This window comes from Mirounga angustirostris, unplaced genomic scaffold (genome assembly GCF_029215605.1).
Source record: "Mirounga angustirostris isolate CCGP_5_RB_7025 unplaced genomic scaffold, mMirAng1.0.hap1 SCAF_5, whole genome shotgun sequence".
Classification (NCBI taxonomy): domain Eukaryota; kingdom Metazoa; phylum Chordata; class Mammalia; order Carnivora; family Phocidae; genus Mirounga; species Mirounga angustirostris.
In genome coordinates, this window is record NW_026991713.1 from 103723775 (window position 1) to 103739733 (window position 15959).

General features: G+C 37.1%; 1 protein-coding gene across 24 annotated transcripts in view; it reads left to right on the top strand.

Moving 5' to 3' along the window:
• Positions 1 to 15959, top strand: part of BCL2L13 (BCL2 like 13) — a 103311-nt gene that overhangs the window by 51293 nt on the left and 36059 nt on the right. For 11 of the 24 annotated variants that reach the window (XM_064591776.1, XM_064591785.1, XM_064591782.1 and 8 more), the window contains one exon: positions 11166 to 11309. The exons of 1 other annotated variant lie outside the window; for it this stretch is intronic. In XM_064591776.1, the coding sequence (XP_064447846.1) occupies positions 11166 to 11309 (144 nt within the window). Of the gene's footprint in view, positions 1 to 3343; positions 3414 to 11165; positions 11319 to 15617; positions 15769 to 15959 lie in introns of those variants that run through there. 12 more of the 24 variants (XM_064591768.1, XM_064591770.1, XM_064591769.1 and 9 more) reach the window with 6 other exon arrangements.

Below are 15959 nucleotides of genomic sequence, written 5' to 3' on the forward strand. Positions count from 1 at the left end.
CAAAAAATTCTGTCTCCAACTTTGATACAAACTATTTGTGGCTTTACGCAAACCATTTCATTCTATATCTAAATTTCCCCATCTAGGGGCGCCTGGAAAAAAGGCACCTTTGAAAAAAAAAGAATAAATTTCCCCATCTATTAATTTTAACTTTACTGGGATATTATAAGCTCTCTGAAGAACAGTATCGTATAGGTAAAGTATTTTTTTGGCATACTTTTCATAATATACAGGAAAAATTGATATCTTCTCCCTGCAAAGTAAATTTTTTTTTTTTTAATATTTTGTTTGACAGAGAGAGGCACAGCAAGAGAGGGAACACAAGCAGGGGGAGTGGGAGAGGGAGAAGCAGGCCTCCCACGGAACAGGGAGCCCGATGTGGGGCTCGATCCCAGGACCCTGGGATCTTGACCTGAGTTGAAGGCAGACGCCTAATGACTGAGCCACCCAGGCGCCCCTCACTGCAAAGTAAATTGTATTTAAAAATATATAGTCAGGTGAATACTTGGTGGTTTTTTTTCCCCAAACCCTGAATACTGATGTAATTATTTCTTATTTTTATTTTTATTTATTTATTTAAATATTTCATTTTTAAGTAATTTCTATACCTATAGTGGGGCTTGTACTCACAACCCCAAGATCAAGAGTCATATACTCCACCGACTGAGCCATCCGGGTGCTTCTGACATACTTACTTACTTACTTACTTACTTACTTACTTACTTACTTATTTATTTATTTGACAGAGAGAGACACAGCAAGAGAGGGAACACAAGCAGGGGGAGTGGGAGAGGGAGAAGCAGGCTTCCCGCGGAGCAGGGAGCCCGATGCAGGGCTGGATCCCAGGACCCTGGGATCATGACCTGAGCCGAAGGCAGACGCTTAATGACTGAGCCACCCAGGCGCCCCCTGACATAATTATTTTTTAAATTGGTACCTCTGGTTGTATATCAGAGTCAGGCCTCTTTATGAATAAATTTTTTTTTTTAAGATTTTATTTATTTATTCGACAGAGAGAGACACAGCGAGAGAGGGAACACAAGCAGGGGGAGTGGGAGAAGGAGAAGCAGGCTTCCCACCGAGCAGGGAGCCCAATATGGGGCTCGATCCCAGGACCCTGGGATCATGACCTGAGCCGAAGGCAGACACTTAACGACAGAGCCACCCAGGCACCCCAATAAATTTTTTTTTTAGTAATCTACTTTTTAAAGTTGTTAAGCTCTGTTACTAATAGCTAACTGATGATGAACTGGAAGTATTATACAGGTTGATGGGAATAATTTGTAAAGTGGAAAATACCACCTACTTCTTGAGACAGTTTAGTTCAAGTGGGAAATTAACCTGTACTCTTCGTATAGCCAAGCACCAGCAGTGTGAAAAGGTTTTCCCTGCCCCTTTTTCTTCTTTGCTCTGTTCAGATACCTCATTAGATAGGGCTGATTTTCAGCTACTTGCTTTTCTATGTATTAGATTTCCTTTGAATGCTGGATCTTTTATGTGCATATATGTGTGTACATATAATGATTCAAATCATGTTTCATTCTGAAGGATGCTAAAGTACTTTAGCCTGATAGACAAACTACCAATAAGGACTACTGTGACCCACAGCAGCATCAAACAGTTCAGGAAAGGAAGTGAAGGGACTGATAGACTCAAGTAAACTTGAGGGAGAATATAGGTAGGTAGACTGTATAGTATCTGAAGTTCAGGTTTTATAATTACCTACTATTCAGCCCAAGGCTTCTAAAAAATTCTAAGCTTACTTTAATGGTCATACAATATCAGGAAGGTAGCACATAACATCTTCTTAAAAAGGCCATCCCATGTAACCTTCCTCCTTTCAGCATCACTATGGTATTGATTTTATATTGACTTGTGTAAAAGAATGATACCTGTGTCATCAGAACTGGTTTCTGAAGTATGTAGACCAGCACTGTACAACAGATAAAATGCAAGTCATAAAATGCAATTTAAAATTTCCCAGCAACCACATTAAAAATTAAGATTTTAAAATTTATTTTATTCAACCCAGGATATTAAAAATTTATAGTTTTAACAGGTACTCAATATAAAAATATTAATGAGCTATTTTACATTTTTTTTCTTACTAAGTCTTAGAAATCTAGTGTGTATATTATGCTTTCAGCATATCACTAGCTGCATTTCAAATGACCATTAGCCACATGTGGCATTGAGGCATTATTGTGGCATGTTTCAAAATCCTAATTTAAAAAGAAGTAGTGTGGCCTTTGGACCCAGATCTAGTTGGGTGTGAATTCCTGCATTGCTGGTTGCCAGCTATGTGGATTTTGGATAGTCTCTTAGCTTTTCTGAGCTTCAGTTTCCTAATGTGTAAAATGATAGTATGTAATATAAAATATAAATATATAAAAATATAAAACTGAACAGTAGGCTACTGATAAGTGGTAGCTGTCCTTAATTACTAAATTTCATGGGCTGAAGAGCTCACAGACCCAAGTCAGAGCAGAAAATGCCTTTGGAATGGATTTTGAAATCCTATAAAAGCAAGACTTCTCCCCTTTTTTACATATATGTTAATACTTTGCCCACAAAAATAGGGGGGTAAATTTTATTAAATCTGATATTCAGGCTGTTGATGCTTTCAGATGCTACTTGGTACCAAGTATTTTTTGTTGGTTGTTAATTTGTACATGAAACCAAGTCTTACACATAGTAACTAAAGTCTGTCAGTAAATTAGTGAGTGTTGTTGTCATCACTCAGTGATTTCAGTTTTGGTATGACTAGAACTTACATGGAAATAATCAAAAAGACTTATCTCTGCCCTCCAGGATTTTATATCATAAGACTCCAAGTTAAAAATAGAGCTCCGTTTACTGGCCTTGTTTAGTCCAACTCTTTATATCCTCAATTTGAGAGGTCTTTCAGTGACATGTTTCTTTAATTTTGAAATGTTTTAAGTTTTTTGCCTTTTAAAAAAGTTAAAATTGTGCTTTTAATAATGAGATCATTTTTGTTACTATTTTATCTTATTTTAATAACCCAAGTGTATGTTTATCTGCAACATGGAAATCCTGTTGGATGAGTTTCAAACAATTATTTTAAAAGTGTTATTTATTATTATCTTGTTATGTTATTAGCTGCTTTCCCAAGCTGATAGCATGCCTCTCAGCCAATAGGGAATACTTGAAGTAAATGCATACCAAATGTTAAAAGCCACATCTCATACAAAACAGTATATTGAATATTCTTTGGTACTTTGGCAAAAAGTTCAACACAGAATAGTGACTGTATATTTATTCATCTGGAAATTTAGAATTTTACTTCTTTGTGACCCAGACTTTTAAAAAAAAATCTCTACAGGCCAGTGACATATCAGGCATATCGGGAATGTACACTGGAGACCACAGTTCATGCCAGCGGCTGGAATAAGGTATTAACCAAATTATCTTTTCTCTTATAAGATTTTAGTGCGTTGATTAAAGTGCAGGAGAAATTGTTGACATCATATAAGAGAAAACTGTTAGAGCTCATTATTTAATGCATAAATCCAATTGTGTTAAGTGGATGTTTTTGATTAAAGTGGTTTTTTGATTAATGCTGTGAGATTCTGGTTGGCCCAAAAATATATGTCCCATAGTATGCCATTCTTCCTTCTTATCTCTTCTGAACTTTCTATCATTTCTTCACTTCTCTGTATTAGACATGACATTTATCTCCAGATGGTTATTTGTTACCCTGTGTGTATGTCTTGGGGTGTAAAAGAATAAGAGCTTCATTTGGGAGACCGCTTCTTCTGGTTTTCTCTCTCTCTCTTTTTTTTTTTTTGTTCTTCTGGTTCTCTTAAATGAGTAATACCATTTGTGTTTTATAGTTTACAAGGTATCTGATGTCACATCTCATTGGATCATTACAACCATCCTTTGCAGAAGACAGAATGGATTTTATTAGCTTTTGCTTTGTTATTTATTTAGTTAGATCAGGTGAATAATCAGAAAAAAGTTAAGTGACTTGTCCAGGACCCCTTGACTAGGAAATATTGGAACCAACGCTAGAGCTGAGATCTCAGATCTTCTGATTCCAGCTTTAGTGTTTTTTTCCACTGTACCATACTGCTTACCCATGATCTCAGACTGTATTATCCATTTATCACCTTGAAAAGGCGGAAAGTCTAAGGAAATGTAGTATGGGAGGATTCAGCTCAATATGAGGAAGAAGTGTGGCCCTTAGGATCTTGTGTAGGAATGAGAAAATTCAGTAGAATCATTTTTATAAATAGCCACCTCTACTCTGAATTGATTTTTTTTTTAAAGATTTTGTTTATTTATTTGAGAGAGAGAGAATGAGAGGGGGGAGGGTCAGAGGGAGAAGCAGACTCCCCGCCGAGCAGGGAGCCCGATGCGGGACTCGATCCAGGGACTCCAGGATCATGACCTGAGCCGAAGGCAGTCGCTCAACCAACTGAGCCACGCAGGCGCCCCTGAATTGATTTCTTTTTAAGTTTTCATTTTATCCAACAATTCCATACATCCCTTGGTATTCATCATGACAAATGCACTCCTTAATCTGCATCACCTATTTAACCCATCCCCCCATCCCTTGCCCTCTACTCAGAACTGTTAATAGTATGAGTCAGACCGTGTGACCTTACGTACCTAATTGATGTATATTTTTTTAGTCACTTAATACAGGCTTTGGAAGCATTATAGCATAATAATTAGCATCATAGTCTTTGTAATTGGACTTGTTTCAAATACCAGCTTTGCCACAGACTAGATGCATGTCTTTGGACAGTTCATTAACCTCTCTAAATCTTAATTTTCTTTTCTAAGTTTTGTTTAAATAATCTGTACACCAAACATGGGGCTCTAACTAATGACCCTGAGATCAAAAGTAGTACACTCTTCTAACTGAGCCAGCCAGGCGCCTCTCTAAATCTTCATTCTCACATATGTGAAATGGATCTAGTAATACTAACCTCATAAATTTTACTAGACTTAAACGACATAATATAGGTTAAATGCTTTTTTAGCACATTGCTTGGCACCATAGTAAGCACTCAGTAAACAGTAGCTATTACATTAGATTTAACACATGAAAACTTGTTCCAAAATAGTCACCATTATGGGGTTTTACTATGTTATTTAGTTGCAAAAAAACTTATTTAAAAAGTTTATTTCATTTCCTTTCTTGGAATAAAAAAAACCTTTTATTTGGATATTTGAAATACATTTATTTATTTTATAAATAAGAATGAGTTTGGTTATGATATATTTCTTAGTATGTCAAACAACACATGTTTAGGTACCTAATATTACTAGCTTTCTTCCCCTATTTTATGTTCTCTTCCTTTCCCTCTTGTCCAATGACTGTTAATAATCAACTCTTGTATGTTCTCCTCCCGTTGATCCTCGGGTTGTCCTAAAAAAAAAAAAATCTGAATTAAACCCCAGACTTCACTGTCTCTCTTCACCTGTCTGATTTTTCCATTGTCTGCTTCATTTTAGTCCTTCAGCTGGACAAAGAGCCAAGGCTGTGGCTTGAATAAATACTTCATATAAATAAGCCATGCCAGTTAGAGTATTACTTGCTCTGCTGAATCCAGTATTACTCCCTTACTAAATCCTCTAGGGCTAAAAAGAATATGGTTGTCTGGTAGGTAATTGAGGCTCAAATGAAACACGCATCAGAGAAAAGAGAAAAAAAGTATCCACAGAGCATGCCACATTAGGGATAAACCGAATACCTGTTTATCTGTATAGGGATTCTGAAAGCATCTTGGTAGAATACTCTATATCAAAAGAAGTGGAGGAAAAAAGCTGGTCACAAACCTGTATTAGTAGTATGGTCCTTTAAAAAAAGAGAAGTCCAAAAAAAAAGGTCCATGTATAAGTGTAGGTATGTATATGCCTAGAAAAACAATTGAAATATGTGCGAAAACATTAAATAATACATAGTAATTATCTCCAAATTGTGGGTTCTTTTCTTTCTTCCCCTGTCCCCACGTGGGTGTTATTTTTTCCTATGTACTTCTCTGCTTCTATGAAAAAAAAAAGAAAATGATCATCAAAGAGAAAAAGCCATGAAATGCTTACCTTTGCCTTTTCTTGGGGGTGTAGACCCTGCCAGAAATGTAATTACGCTCAAGTACATTAATTGAAGGCACTGTGCATGCAATTGGACTGCTGATATAATTACGTTATCTGCAGAATTCCATAACTGCTCACGACACATTAATAATCACTGTATTTTTTCACCCTGATAAAAACAATTATTTTGATGATGTTCTGGTACTGTAAATGGTGTGCAGAGACACACCACACTTTACATCTTACTGTCCTCTATTTTTCTCACCCTCCTTATATCCTTTTTGTTAAAATAAACACTGTAGGGGTGCCTGGCTGGCTCAGTCAGTAGATCATGTGACTCTTAATCTCAGGGTTGTGGGTTTGGGCCCCATGTTTGGTGCAGAGATTACTTAAAAATAAAATTTTTTTTTTTTTTAAGATTTTATTTATTTATTTGACAGAGAGAGACACAGCGAGAGAGGGAACACAAGCAGGGGGAGCGGGAGAGGGAGAAGCAGACTCCCCGCTGAGCAGGGAGCCCGATGCGGGGCTCGATCCCAGGACCCCGGGATCATGACCCGAGCTGAAGGCAGACGCTTAATGACTGAGCCACCCAGGCGTCCCAAAAATAAAATCTTTTAAAAAACAATAATAGAATAAAATAAACATTGTAACTGGAAAAAGAGAGCCAGCTATAGTGTTAGTATATGCTGTTCAAAGTGTAATAAATAAACTTTAGAAAAATAATAGCAAAAATAAATGAATTGTCTTGGGTAATTTTTAGTGACATATTGAATCACTAATATTTTTAAATCTTTATTAAAATTTGAAGCATACACAAAAGCACAGCGAATAGTATAGCAAATCCCATGTATCTTGTCACTCAGCTTCAGTAATTATCAACATATGGCTGGTCTTGTTTCCTCTATTTCCCACTCTCCCCCAGATTATTTTGAAGTAGGCTCTAGACATCATTTGATTCATAAATACATTAGTATGTATTTTTAAGGATGATGTAGCCCCCTTTTTTTGGATGTATCTCTTTTTTTAACCAACTGATAATACCACTATTATACTTATACCTCAAAATATTTTTTTTTTTTTTTTTTAAAGATTTTATTTATTTATTTGACAGAGAGAGACACAGCGAGAGAGGGAACACAAGCAGGGGGAGTGGGAGAGGGAGAAGCAGGCTTCCCGCTGAGCAGGGAGCCTGATGCGGGGCTCGATCCCAGGACTCTGGGATCATGGCCTGAGCCGAAGGCAGATGCTTAACGACTGAGCCACCCAGGCGCCCCTATACCTCAAAATATTAACAGTAATTCTATCATCATATAATCTGTTGAGTATTCAGATTTTTCCAATTGTCTCACAAAGGTATTTCTCTAAGATGATTTGTTTGAATTGTGATGCAAGCAAGGTCCATGCATTGCATTTGGCTGATAAGTCTCTTGTCTTTACTTTTTTTAAAAAATTGAAATATAATGCATACCATAAAATTTATATTTACCTTTCTAAAGCATACAGTTCAGTGGTTCACATTCACATAGTTATGCAGCCATCTCCATTGTCTAATTCCAGAACATTTTTATCTTCCCATAAAGAAACACCACACCTTGTAGTAGTCACTCTCCATTTCCTGTTCCTCTAAGCCCCTAACAACATTACTCTGTCTCTTTAAATTTGCCTATTCTGGGCATTTCATATAAATGCAATCATGTAATATGTGTCTTGAGTCTCTTTTAATATGTAGGCTTTCTCTCTCTCTCTCTCTCTTGATTTTTTCTTTGCTTACAAGTTATTTCTTCTGTAAAATTTCCTACTTTCTGGATTTTTTTGACTGTATCACTGAGATGTCACTTAACATAGTCCTCTGTATCTATATTTCCTTTCCATTGGTAGGTAGATCTAGAAGCCTAATCATAGTCAGGTTTAATCTTTTTGGCAAGAATACTTCATTGGTGATGTTCCTTATTTCCTGTTGCATCACACTGGGTGATACATAATGCCTGGTTTTCACTTAAATTTTATTTTGAAGCACATAGGTCAAACATTCAAACCTCATCAATACAGATAAAATTTGTGGGCTATGACATTTACTAGAATTGTTAAGTTATAAATTGGTTACTAAATAGTAACTTGATGGATCAAAATATGTATTTTATCATTACAAATATCTATTCTACTGGAAGAGATCCTTGGAGCTATAAATTAATATACTTCATTTCTGTACCCAGCAAGCTGTACATTCTTTAATAATAAGATAATATTGTTAGCATGGTACCTATGGGGAGACAGTGAATGGAGGTATTCCTTTTTGATGGTCAAAATTACCTTAGCATTCCTTTACGAAAGTTATTGGAGAGAAAAATAATTTATATGTGTTGTGGGGATTACTATTATCCAGTAAGGCAATGACTTAGAGGAATTCAAAGAGTAAGACTATTTGGTTCCTTTTTAGTCTTAGAGATATGAATAGTGGGGACCTTCTAGGAATGGATGCTTGGGGATCCAGGTTTTTTGGGGGTTTTTTTTAAGCTTTTTTTTTTAGGACTGTGGGAGAGGGAGTGCAAAAAAATATCAGGTATAAGGTGATAATTTCTTGTGGGTAGTACACTGCCAAGTTGATGAACTTGGTTGTAGAAATAACTTAAGAGGCTTTGTGTGTGATCACAAAAATTAGAGGGTAAGTGGGTTTAACTATATAAAGACAGTCTAAATTATACTTAAAAGGTAGTGGGCCTGGAAGTCATCATATAGGTCTCTGAAGACAGGATGTCAAATAGGTAAAAGAGACAGAGCATGTATCATCAAGAATATTACAGTTAGAATTTGTTAGTCCTATAAAGTGAAGTTTCTGTACTCTGGACACTGCATTTCAAGAAAGATATAATTGGGATGGAGAAGAACTGGGAAGGGGTAATCTAAATGATTAAAGCAGTGAAGGAATTGCCAGATGAAGAACAGTCTAAAAGATTAGTAAATTTCAGCCTAAAAAGTATAGTGAATGAGAGGGAATATGATTAAGGACTCAAGACAGTAGTGAAAGGGGATTACAGATTTATCTCCAGATAATTATATAGTAAAACTAGGGCATCTACTTTTTGATACATGAAAGAGATAAATTTGGAACAAATAAAAATAAGTATTATTTTGTATAGCAAATATAAAGGGTTTGCAACTCATTTCCCTAAGAGGTAATAGAGCTTAAACATGAATAACTTTAAAATATTGCATATTATTAGATTATTATGGGAAATTAGAATGTTTTGAGGTATAGAACATCTCAGGCCTTTGAAGTTATGGTGATCGGAGTCAATAGGACTGATCAACAAGCTATACCTGACCTGACTGCTTCTTACTAAGAATACTGGAGCTAGATGAACAATAGGTTTTGGGGGTGGGTTTTTTTGTTTGTTTGTTTTTGTTTTTAATAGTATGACAGGTTTTCTAATTGTGAAGAAAACCTAGTATATTCTTCTTTATAGCCTTAGACCCCTCCATTAGTGTTAGGAAGGGGTTTTTAAATAAATTTTGGGCTGGAGTTCTTTTACAATATCAAAAAGGGAAGATATGTGTTAGTTGCATTCTTTCTTTCAGACTTTGATATAGATTCCCTCAGGACTGCTTTTACTTAAAAGCCAAAGAGTATTAGTAAGACTATAAACTCATTGTCTTTTCTGTTTGTCCTTTTCTGCAGAAATATTTTGTAATCCCTCAGTTATTACCTTGGCATTTCAGTAACAAGGGACTGAAATTGGTTTCATTTCCTTTTGCATTCCTTTTCCAGGCATGTGGAGTCCTCTTGATGGTTTAGACTAAAGAGATTGCATGCAGATGGTTGATTGAAAATGCTTTTAATTCTTTTCAATGTGCAGTTAGTTGTTTTTGGAAGGCAAGGGACTCTCGTATGCCTCTGTCAAAAATTTTGACGGTTTTTAAATATTGAGCCACAAGTTATTAGGAACGATAATAATACCTCCTTAGGGTTTTTTTGTTTTGTTTTGTTTTTAGATTTTATTTATTTATTTGAGAGAAAGACAGAGAGCACAAGCAGAGGGAGAAACAGAGGGAGAGGGAGAGGGACAAGCAGACTCCCTGCTGAGCAGGGAGCCTGACATGGGGCTCCATCCCAGGACCCTGAGATCATGACCTGAGTGGAAGTCAGACACTTAACCGACTGAGCCAGCTAGGTCCCCCCTATTTAGGTTTTTGATGACTTTCTAAGATAGCTGATAATTTTAAAAATGCTCATTTTCAAATATGATATAAAAAGCACATGGTACAAAATGCAGTAAGTACAGAAATGTATACATTGAAAACTATTTTCCCACCCTGTTGCCATTACTTCATTCTCTTCTTAGGCTACCACTATTACCAGTTTTTGTATATTTTTCCAGAGATACTATAGGATTATACAAACATATATATATGTGTGTGTATGTGTATGTATGTGTATTTTAAACACAAATGGTACCATACACTGTCCTGTCACTTTTCTCACTGAAAATAAGTCCTGGTGATTGGGCAGTGAACAATCTAATTATTATTATTATTTTTTAAAGATTTTATTTATTTATTTGACAGAGAGAGAGACAGCAAGAGAGGGAACACAAGCAGGGGGAGTGGGAGAGGGAGAAGCAGGCTTCCCCGCGGAGCAGGGAGCCCGATGCGGGGCTCGATCCCAGGACCCTGGGATCATGACCTGAGCTGAAGGCAGACGCGTAACGACTGAGCCACTCAGCCGCCCCCAATCTAATTCTTTTTAACAACTACATGATATTTTGCCAAAATTGATTTAACCAGTCCCTGGTGGGTTGTTTCTAGTCTTTTGCTATTATAAATAATATTTCAGTGAATTCTCTGTACATGTTTCATATACACACATACACACAAGCCCAACTGTTTTCATAAAATAATTATTTCTACCACCCTATGGTATACAATCTACATGCATTATTCACAGACATTCTAGTAAGGGGTCAGTGTTTTATTCCTTTATTATAATAAAAATGAGATTCCATGATGCATCCAAGTTGTAATTTTCTAGTAGTTGAACATATAAAATGAATTATAAGAATTTCAGTTTGTTTTTTACTCTCATCTTTGCCTTGAAGATTTTGGTGCCTCTGATTTTGCTACAACAAATGCTTTTGGAGTTGACAAGACGTGGTCAAGAGCCTCTGAGTGCATTGCTACAGTTTGGTGTGACATATCTGGAGGACTATGCAGCAGAGTACATCACTCAACAAGGTGGCTGGGTATGAGCTGTTAAGTATTTTTTTTTTTTAATCTTTAAAAAAAGGTTAAGCTTCTCATTGTGGTTGTTTTTAGCAACATAGGTTTAATATGAATATTATCATTTAATATTATTTAACATTAATTGCATGAAGATCAGGGGCAAACTATTCATATGGTTTCACTATAAGATCTTACTTTCAGTAAATTGATAGGTGGTGTTTTTAAATCGTTCTTTTAAGTAGTTCTAATTATGAAATATTTTATACTAACAAAAAATATTTAAATAATTAAGGGATGAGGAATAATAAAATGAATGCCTATGTATTTGCCATACCAGTTGAAGAAAAGAACGGACGATACTTTTGAATTTTTTTATATGCCCCTCCTGGATTTCAGCATGCTCTTATCTACTTCACAAGGATAACTCCTATTCTGAATTCTGTTTTTTTATTATAGTTTAATCATACATATATATGTATCTCTAAACAATTACATTATTTTGTATGTTTTGAACTTCATGTGAATAATATACTATATGTATTCTTCTAAACTTGCTTTTTTTTTACTCTATGTTGTATTCTTGAGACTCTCCGCAGTCATTGTTTCTCAATTTTCTTTTTTTTATTATCACTCGAAGGATCCTTTTTATTTATTAATTTTTTAGGATCCTTTTTAGGCATTTTTATCCTAATCATCTCCTTCCTTCCCCATGAAATTTTAATACTACAGATAGAAGTCTATTTTTTTTTAAAAGATTTTATTTACTTATTTGAGAGAGAGAGAATTAGAGAGAGAGAGCACATGGGGGGGGGAGGGTCAGAGAGCGAAGCAGACTCCCTGCTGAGCAGGGAGCCTGATGCGGGACTTGATCCCGGGACTCCAGGATCATGACCTGAGCCGAAGGCAGTCGCTTAACCAACTGAGCCACCCAGGAGCCCCAGATAGAAGTCTGTTTATGTACTGTTGCCCTTTGAAGGGCCACAGGTGATTGTAATATCTAAGATTTCCCCCATCTTTTTTTTTTTTTTTTTAAGATTTTGTTTATTTATTTGAGAGAGAGAGAGAGAATGAGAGAGAGCACATGAGAAGGGGGAGGGTCAGAGGGAGAAGCAGACTCCCTGCCGAGCAGGGAGCCCAATGTGGGACTCAATCCAGGGACTCCAGGATCATGACCTGAGCCGAAGGCAGTCGCTTAACCAACTGAGCCACCCAGGTGCCCCAGATTTCCCCCATCTTGCCAAACCTATTTTCACCCCCTAAATCATCCAATGATCTCGGTTGATGTATTGGTTGGTGTTTGGTATTCCATTGTGTAGATACATAACAATCTATTTCTCTATAATCTTATCATTAGACATTTCCATCTTTTTGCTATTACAAACATTGCTGTTATGAACAGTTTTATACATATGTTTCTCTGGTTATATACTTGGGAGTAGAATTTCTGGGTCCAAGGGTATAGACATTTTCAATTTACAAGATAATACCAAAGTGTTTTCCAAAGTGGTTTTCCAACTTATATTCTGTCAGCAATATATAAAAATTTTTGTTGTTCTTCATCTTCCCCAATACTTAATATTGTCAGACTTATTAATTTTTAAAATCATTTATTAAAATAAGATTATTTTGTAATAAGTTTAGATTTACAAAAATGTTATAAAGTATTCCTGCATACTGTTCACCCAGTTTTCCCTAGTGTTAACATCTTACACAGCTATGCTACTCTTACCAAATTGACTTTTCTGTATTGATTTCATAGCCAGCAAATTTGTTAAACTCTCTTATTATCCTGATTATTTATCTCTGGATTTGTTGTGTTTTTTTTTCTTTTTTTTTTAATTATTATTTTTTAAAGATTTTATTCACTAATTTATTTATTTGAGAGAGAGAGAACGTGCGTGACCCCGGGGGAGGGTGGGTCGCAGAGACAGAATCTCAAGCAGACTCCACACCAACTGTGGGCCTGACTCGTGGCTTAATCTCACGACCCATGAGATCATGACCTGAGCCAAAACCAAGAGTTGGACGCTTTACCGACTGAGCCACCCCACCTTCCTTAAGGTTTTTCTCAATTATTTTTATTTATTTGAGCATGTGAGTGGGGGGCGGGGCAGAGGGAGAGAATCTTCCAGGAGACTCCCCCCTGAGTGCTGAGCCTGACACAGGGCTCGATTTCACGACCCATGAGATCATGACCTGAGATGAAACCAAGAGTTGGTTGCTCAACTGACTGAGCCATTCAGGCGCCCCCCCTTTGGGTTTTCTACGCAGAAAATTATACGGTCTGGGAATAATGATAAAATTGTTCCTTAATAACTCTATCTTTTTAACTTTAAAAACTGAAAAAAAAAATCAGGATCTTTCAGTACACTATTAATGGAATTGGTGTTAGAAGACATCCTTGTCTTTTTCCTGATGTTAAAATGAGTGCTTTTAATTATTTCACCATTTAGTTGTATCAATCTCAATGAGTGAGGTTGGACTGTAATTTTTCTTGTTTGGTTTCAGTTTTAAGGGTATGTTGGCTTCATAAAAGAATCCAGAGTTGGGAAGAGTGTTTCCTTTTTTTCTATACTCTGGAATAGTTTATATGAGGTTTAAATTATTGTGCCTTGCTTCCTATAACATGCATGTAAAATCACCTGGTGTTTTCTTTGAGGGAAGTTTTCTGGTTTTTCCTGTCAACTTTTTTTTTTTTAAGATTTTTATTTATTTATTTGACAGAGAGAGAGAGGCCGCAAGAGAGGAGCACAAGGAGGGGGAGTGGAAGAGGGAGAAGCAGGCTTCCCGCTGAGCAGGGAGCCTGATGTGGGGTTTGATCCCAGGACCCTGGGATAATGACCTGAGCTGAAGGCAGACACTTAATGACTGAGCCACCCAGGCGCCCCAACTTTTTTTTTTAATTTAATTAATTAATTAATTAAATTTTATTTTAAAAATATTTTTATTTATTTATTTAACAGAGAGAGAGAGCACAAGCAGGCAGTGCGGCAGACAGAGGGAGAGGGAGAAGCAGGCTCTCCACCGAGCAGGGAGCCCGATGCGGGACTCGATCCCAGACCCTGGGATCATGATCTGAGCCGAAGGCAGCCGCTTAACCGACTGAGCCACCCAGGCGCCCCTAATTTTATTTTTAAGAAGGCTCCATGTCCAGCGTGGAGCCCAACATGGGGCTTGAGCTCACGACCCTGAGTTTGAGACCTGAGCTGAAATCAAGAGTTGGACACTTAACTGACTGAGCTACCCAGGCACCTCTTTCTTGTCAACTTTTGATAATTTTCCTGGATATTATCCCTAAATTTTCTGAATTGTTGGTGTAGACCTATTCATTATACCCTTTTATTTTTATTCTTTTGGAGGAGAGTGCAATGGATTTTTATATCTTAATTCTCTCATATACTATTTACTTTTAAACATTTTGTTTTGGAGAATTTTGAACATGTATGAAAATAGGTAAGATAGTATAATGACTCCCATCACTCAGCTAACAGTCACTAATTCATTGCCAATTATGCTTTATTCACACCCTAGTCATGTCCCTTCTTAATACTATTTTGAAGCAAAATCCAGGCATTACATGATTTTATCTAGAAAAATTTCAGTATGGGGGCTCCTGGGTGGCTCAGTAGGTTGGGTATCTGTCTTTGGCTCAAGTCATGATCCCAGGGTCCTGGGATCAAGTCCCACATTGGGCTCCCCCTGCTCATGCTCACTCTTTGCTATCCCTCTCTCTCTTTCAAATAAATAAATAAAATCTTTAAAAAAATTTTAGTATGTTGGGTGGTGGGTGGGGGGATGGGTGAAATAGGTGAAGAGGATTAAGAGTACACTTATGAGCACTGAGTACTATATAAAATTGAGTCACTATATTGTACACCTTAAACTAATACAACACTGTATGTTCAGTATACTGGAATTTAAAAAATTTTTCAGGGCGCCTGGTGGCTCAGTTGGTTGAGCGTCTGATTCGATCTGAGGTTGGGTGTTGATCTCGGGGTTGTGGGTTTAGGCCCCACACTGGCCTCCATACTGAGCATGGAGCCTACTTAAAAGTTAAAAACAAAATTTTTTTTTCAGTATGTATCTCTTTTTTTTTTTAAGAGTTTATTTATTTATTTGAGAGAGAGAGCACATGAGAGGGGGGAGGGTCAGAGGGAGAAGCAGACTCCCTGCCAAGCAGGGAGCCCGATGCGGGACTCGATCCCGGGACTCCAGGATCATGACCTGAGCCGAAGGCAGTCGCCCAACCAACTGAGCCACCCAGGCGCCCTCAGTATGTATCTCTAAAAAATAAAGGTTTTCATTATTTTTATTTATTTATTTCACAGAGAGAGAAAGAGAGCACAAGCAGGGGGAGTGGCAGGCAGAGGGAGAAGCAGGCTCCCCCCTGAGCAAGGAACCAGATGTGGGTCTCAATCCCAGGACCCTGGGATCATGACCTGAGCCGAAGGCAGACGCTTAACTGACTGAGCCATGCAGGTGTCCTTGTTTTCTTTATTTTATTTATTTATTTATTTATTTTTAAAGATTTTATTTATTTATTTGACAGAGAGAGAGCACAAGCAGGCAGAGCAGCAGGCAGAGGGAGAGGGAGAAGCAGGTTCCCCGCCAAGCGGGGAGCCTGATGTGGGGCTCGATCCCAGGACCCCGGGATCATGACCTGAGCCAAA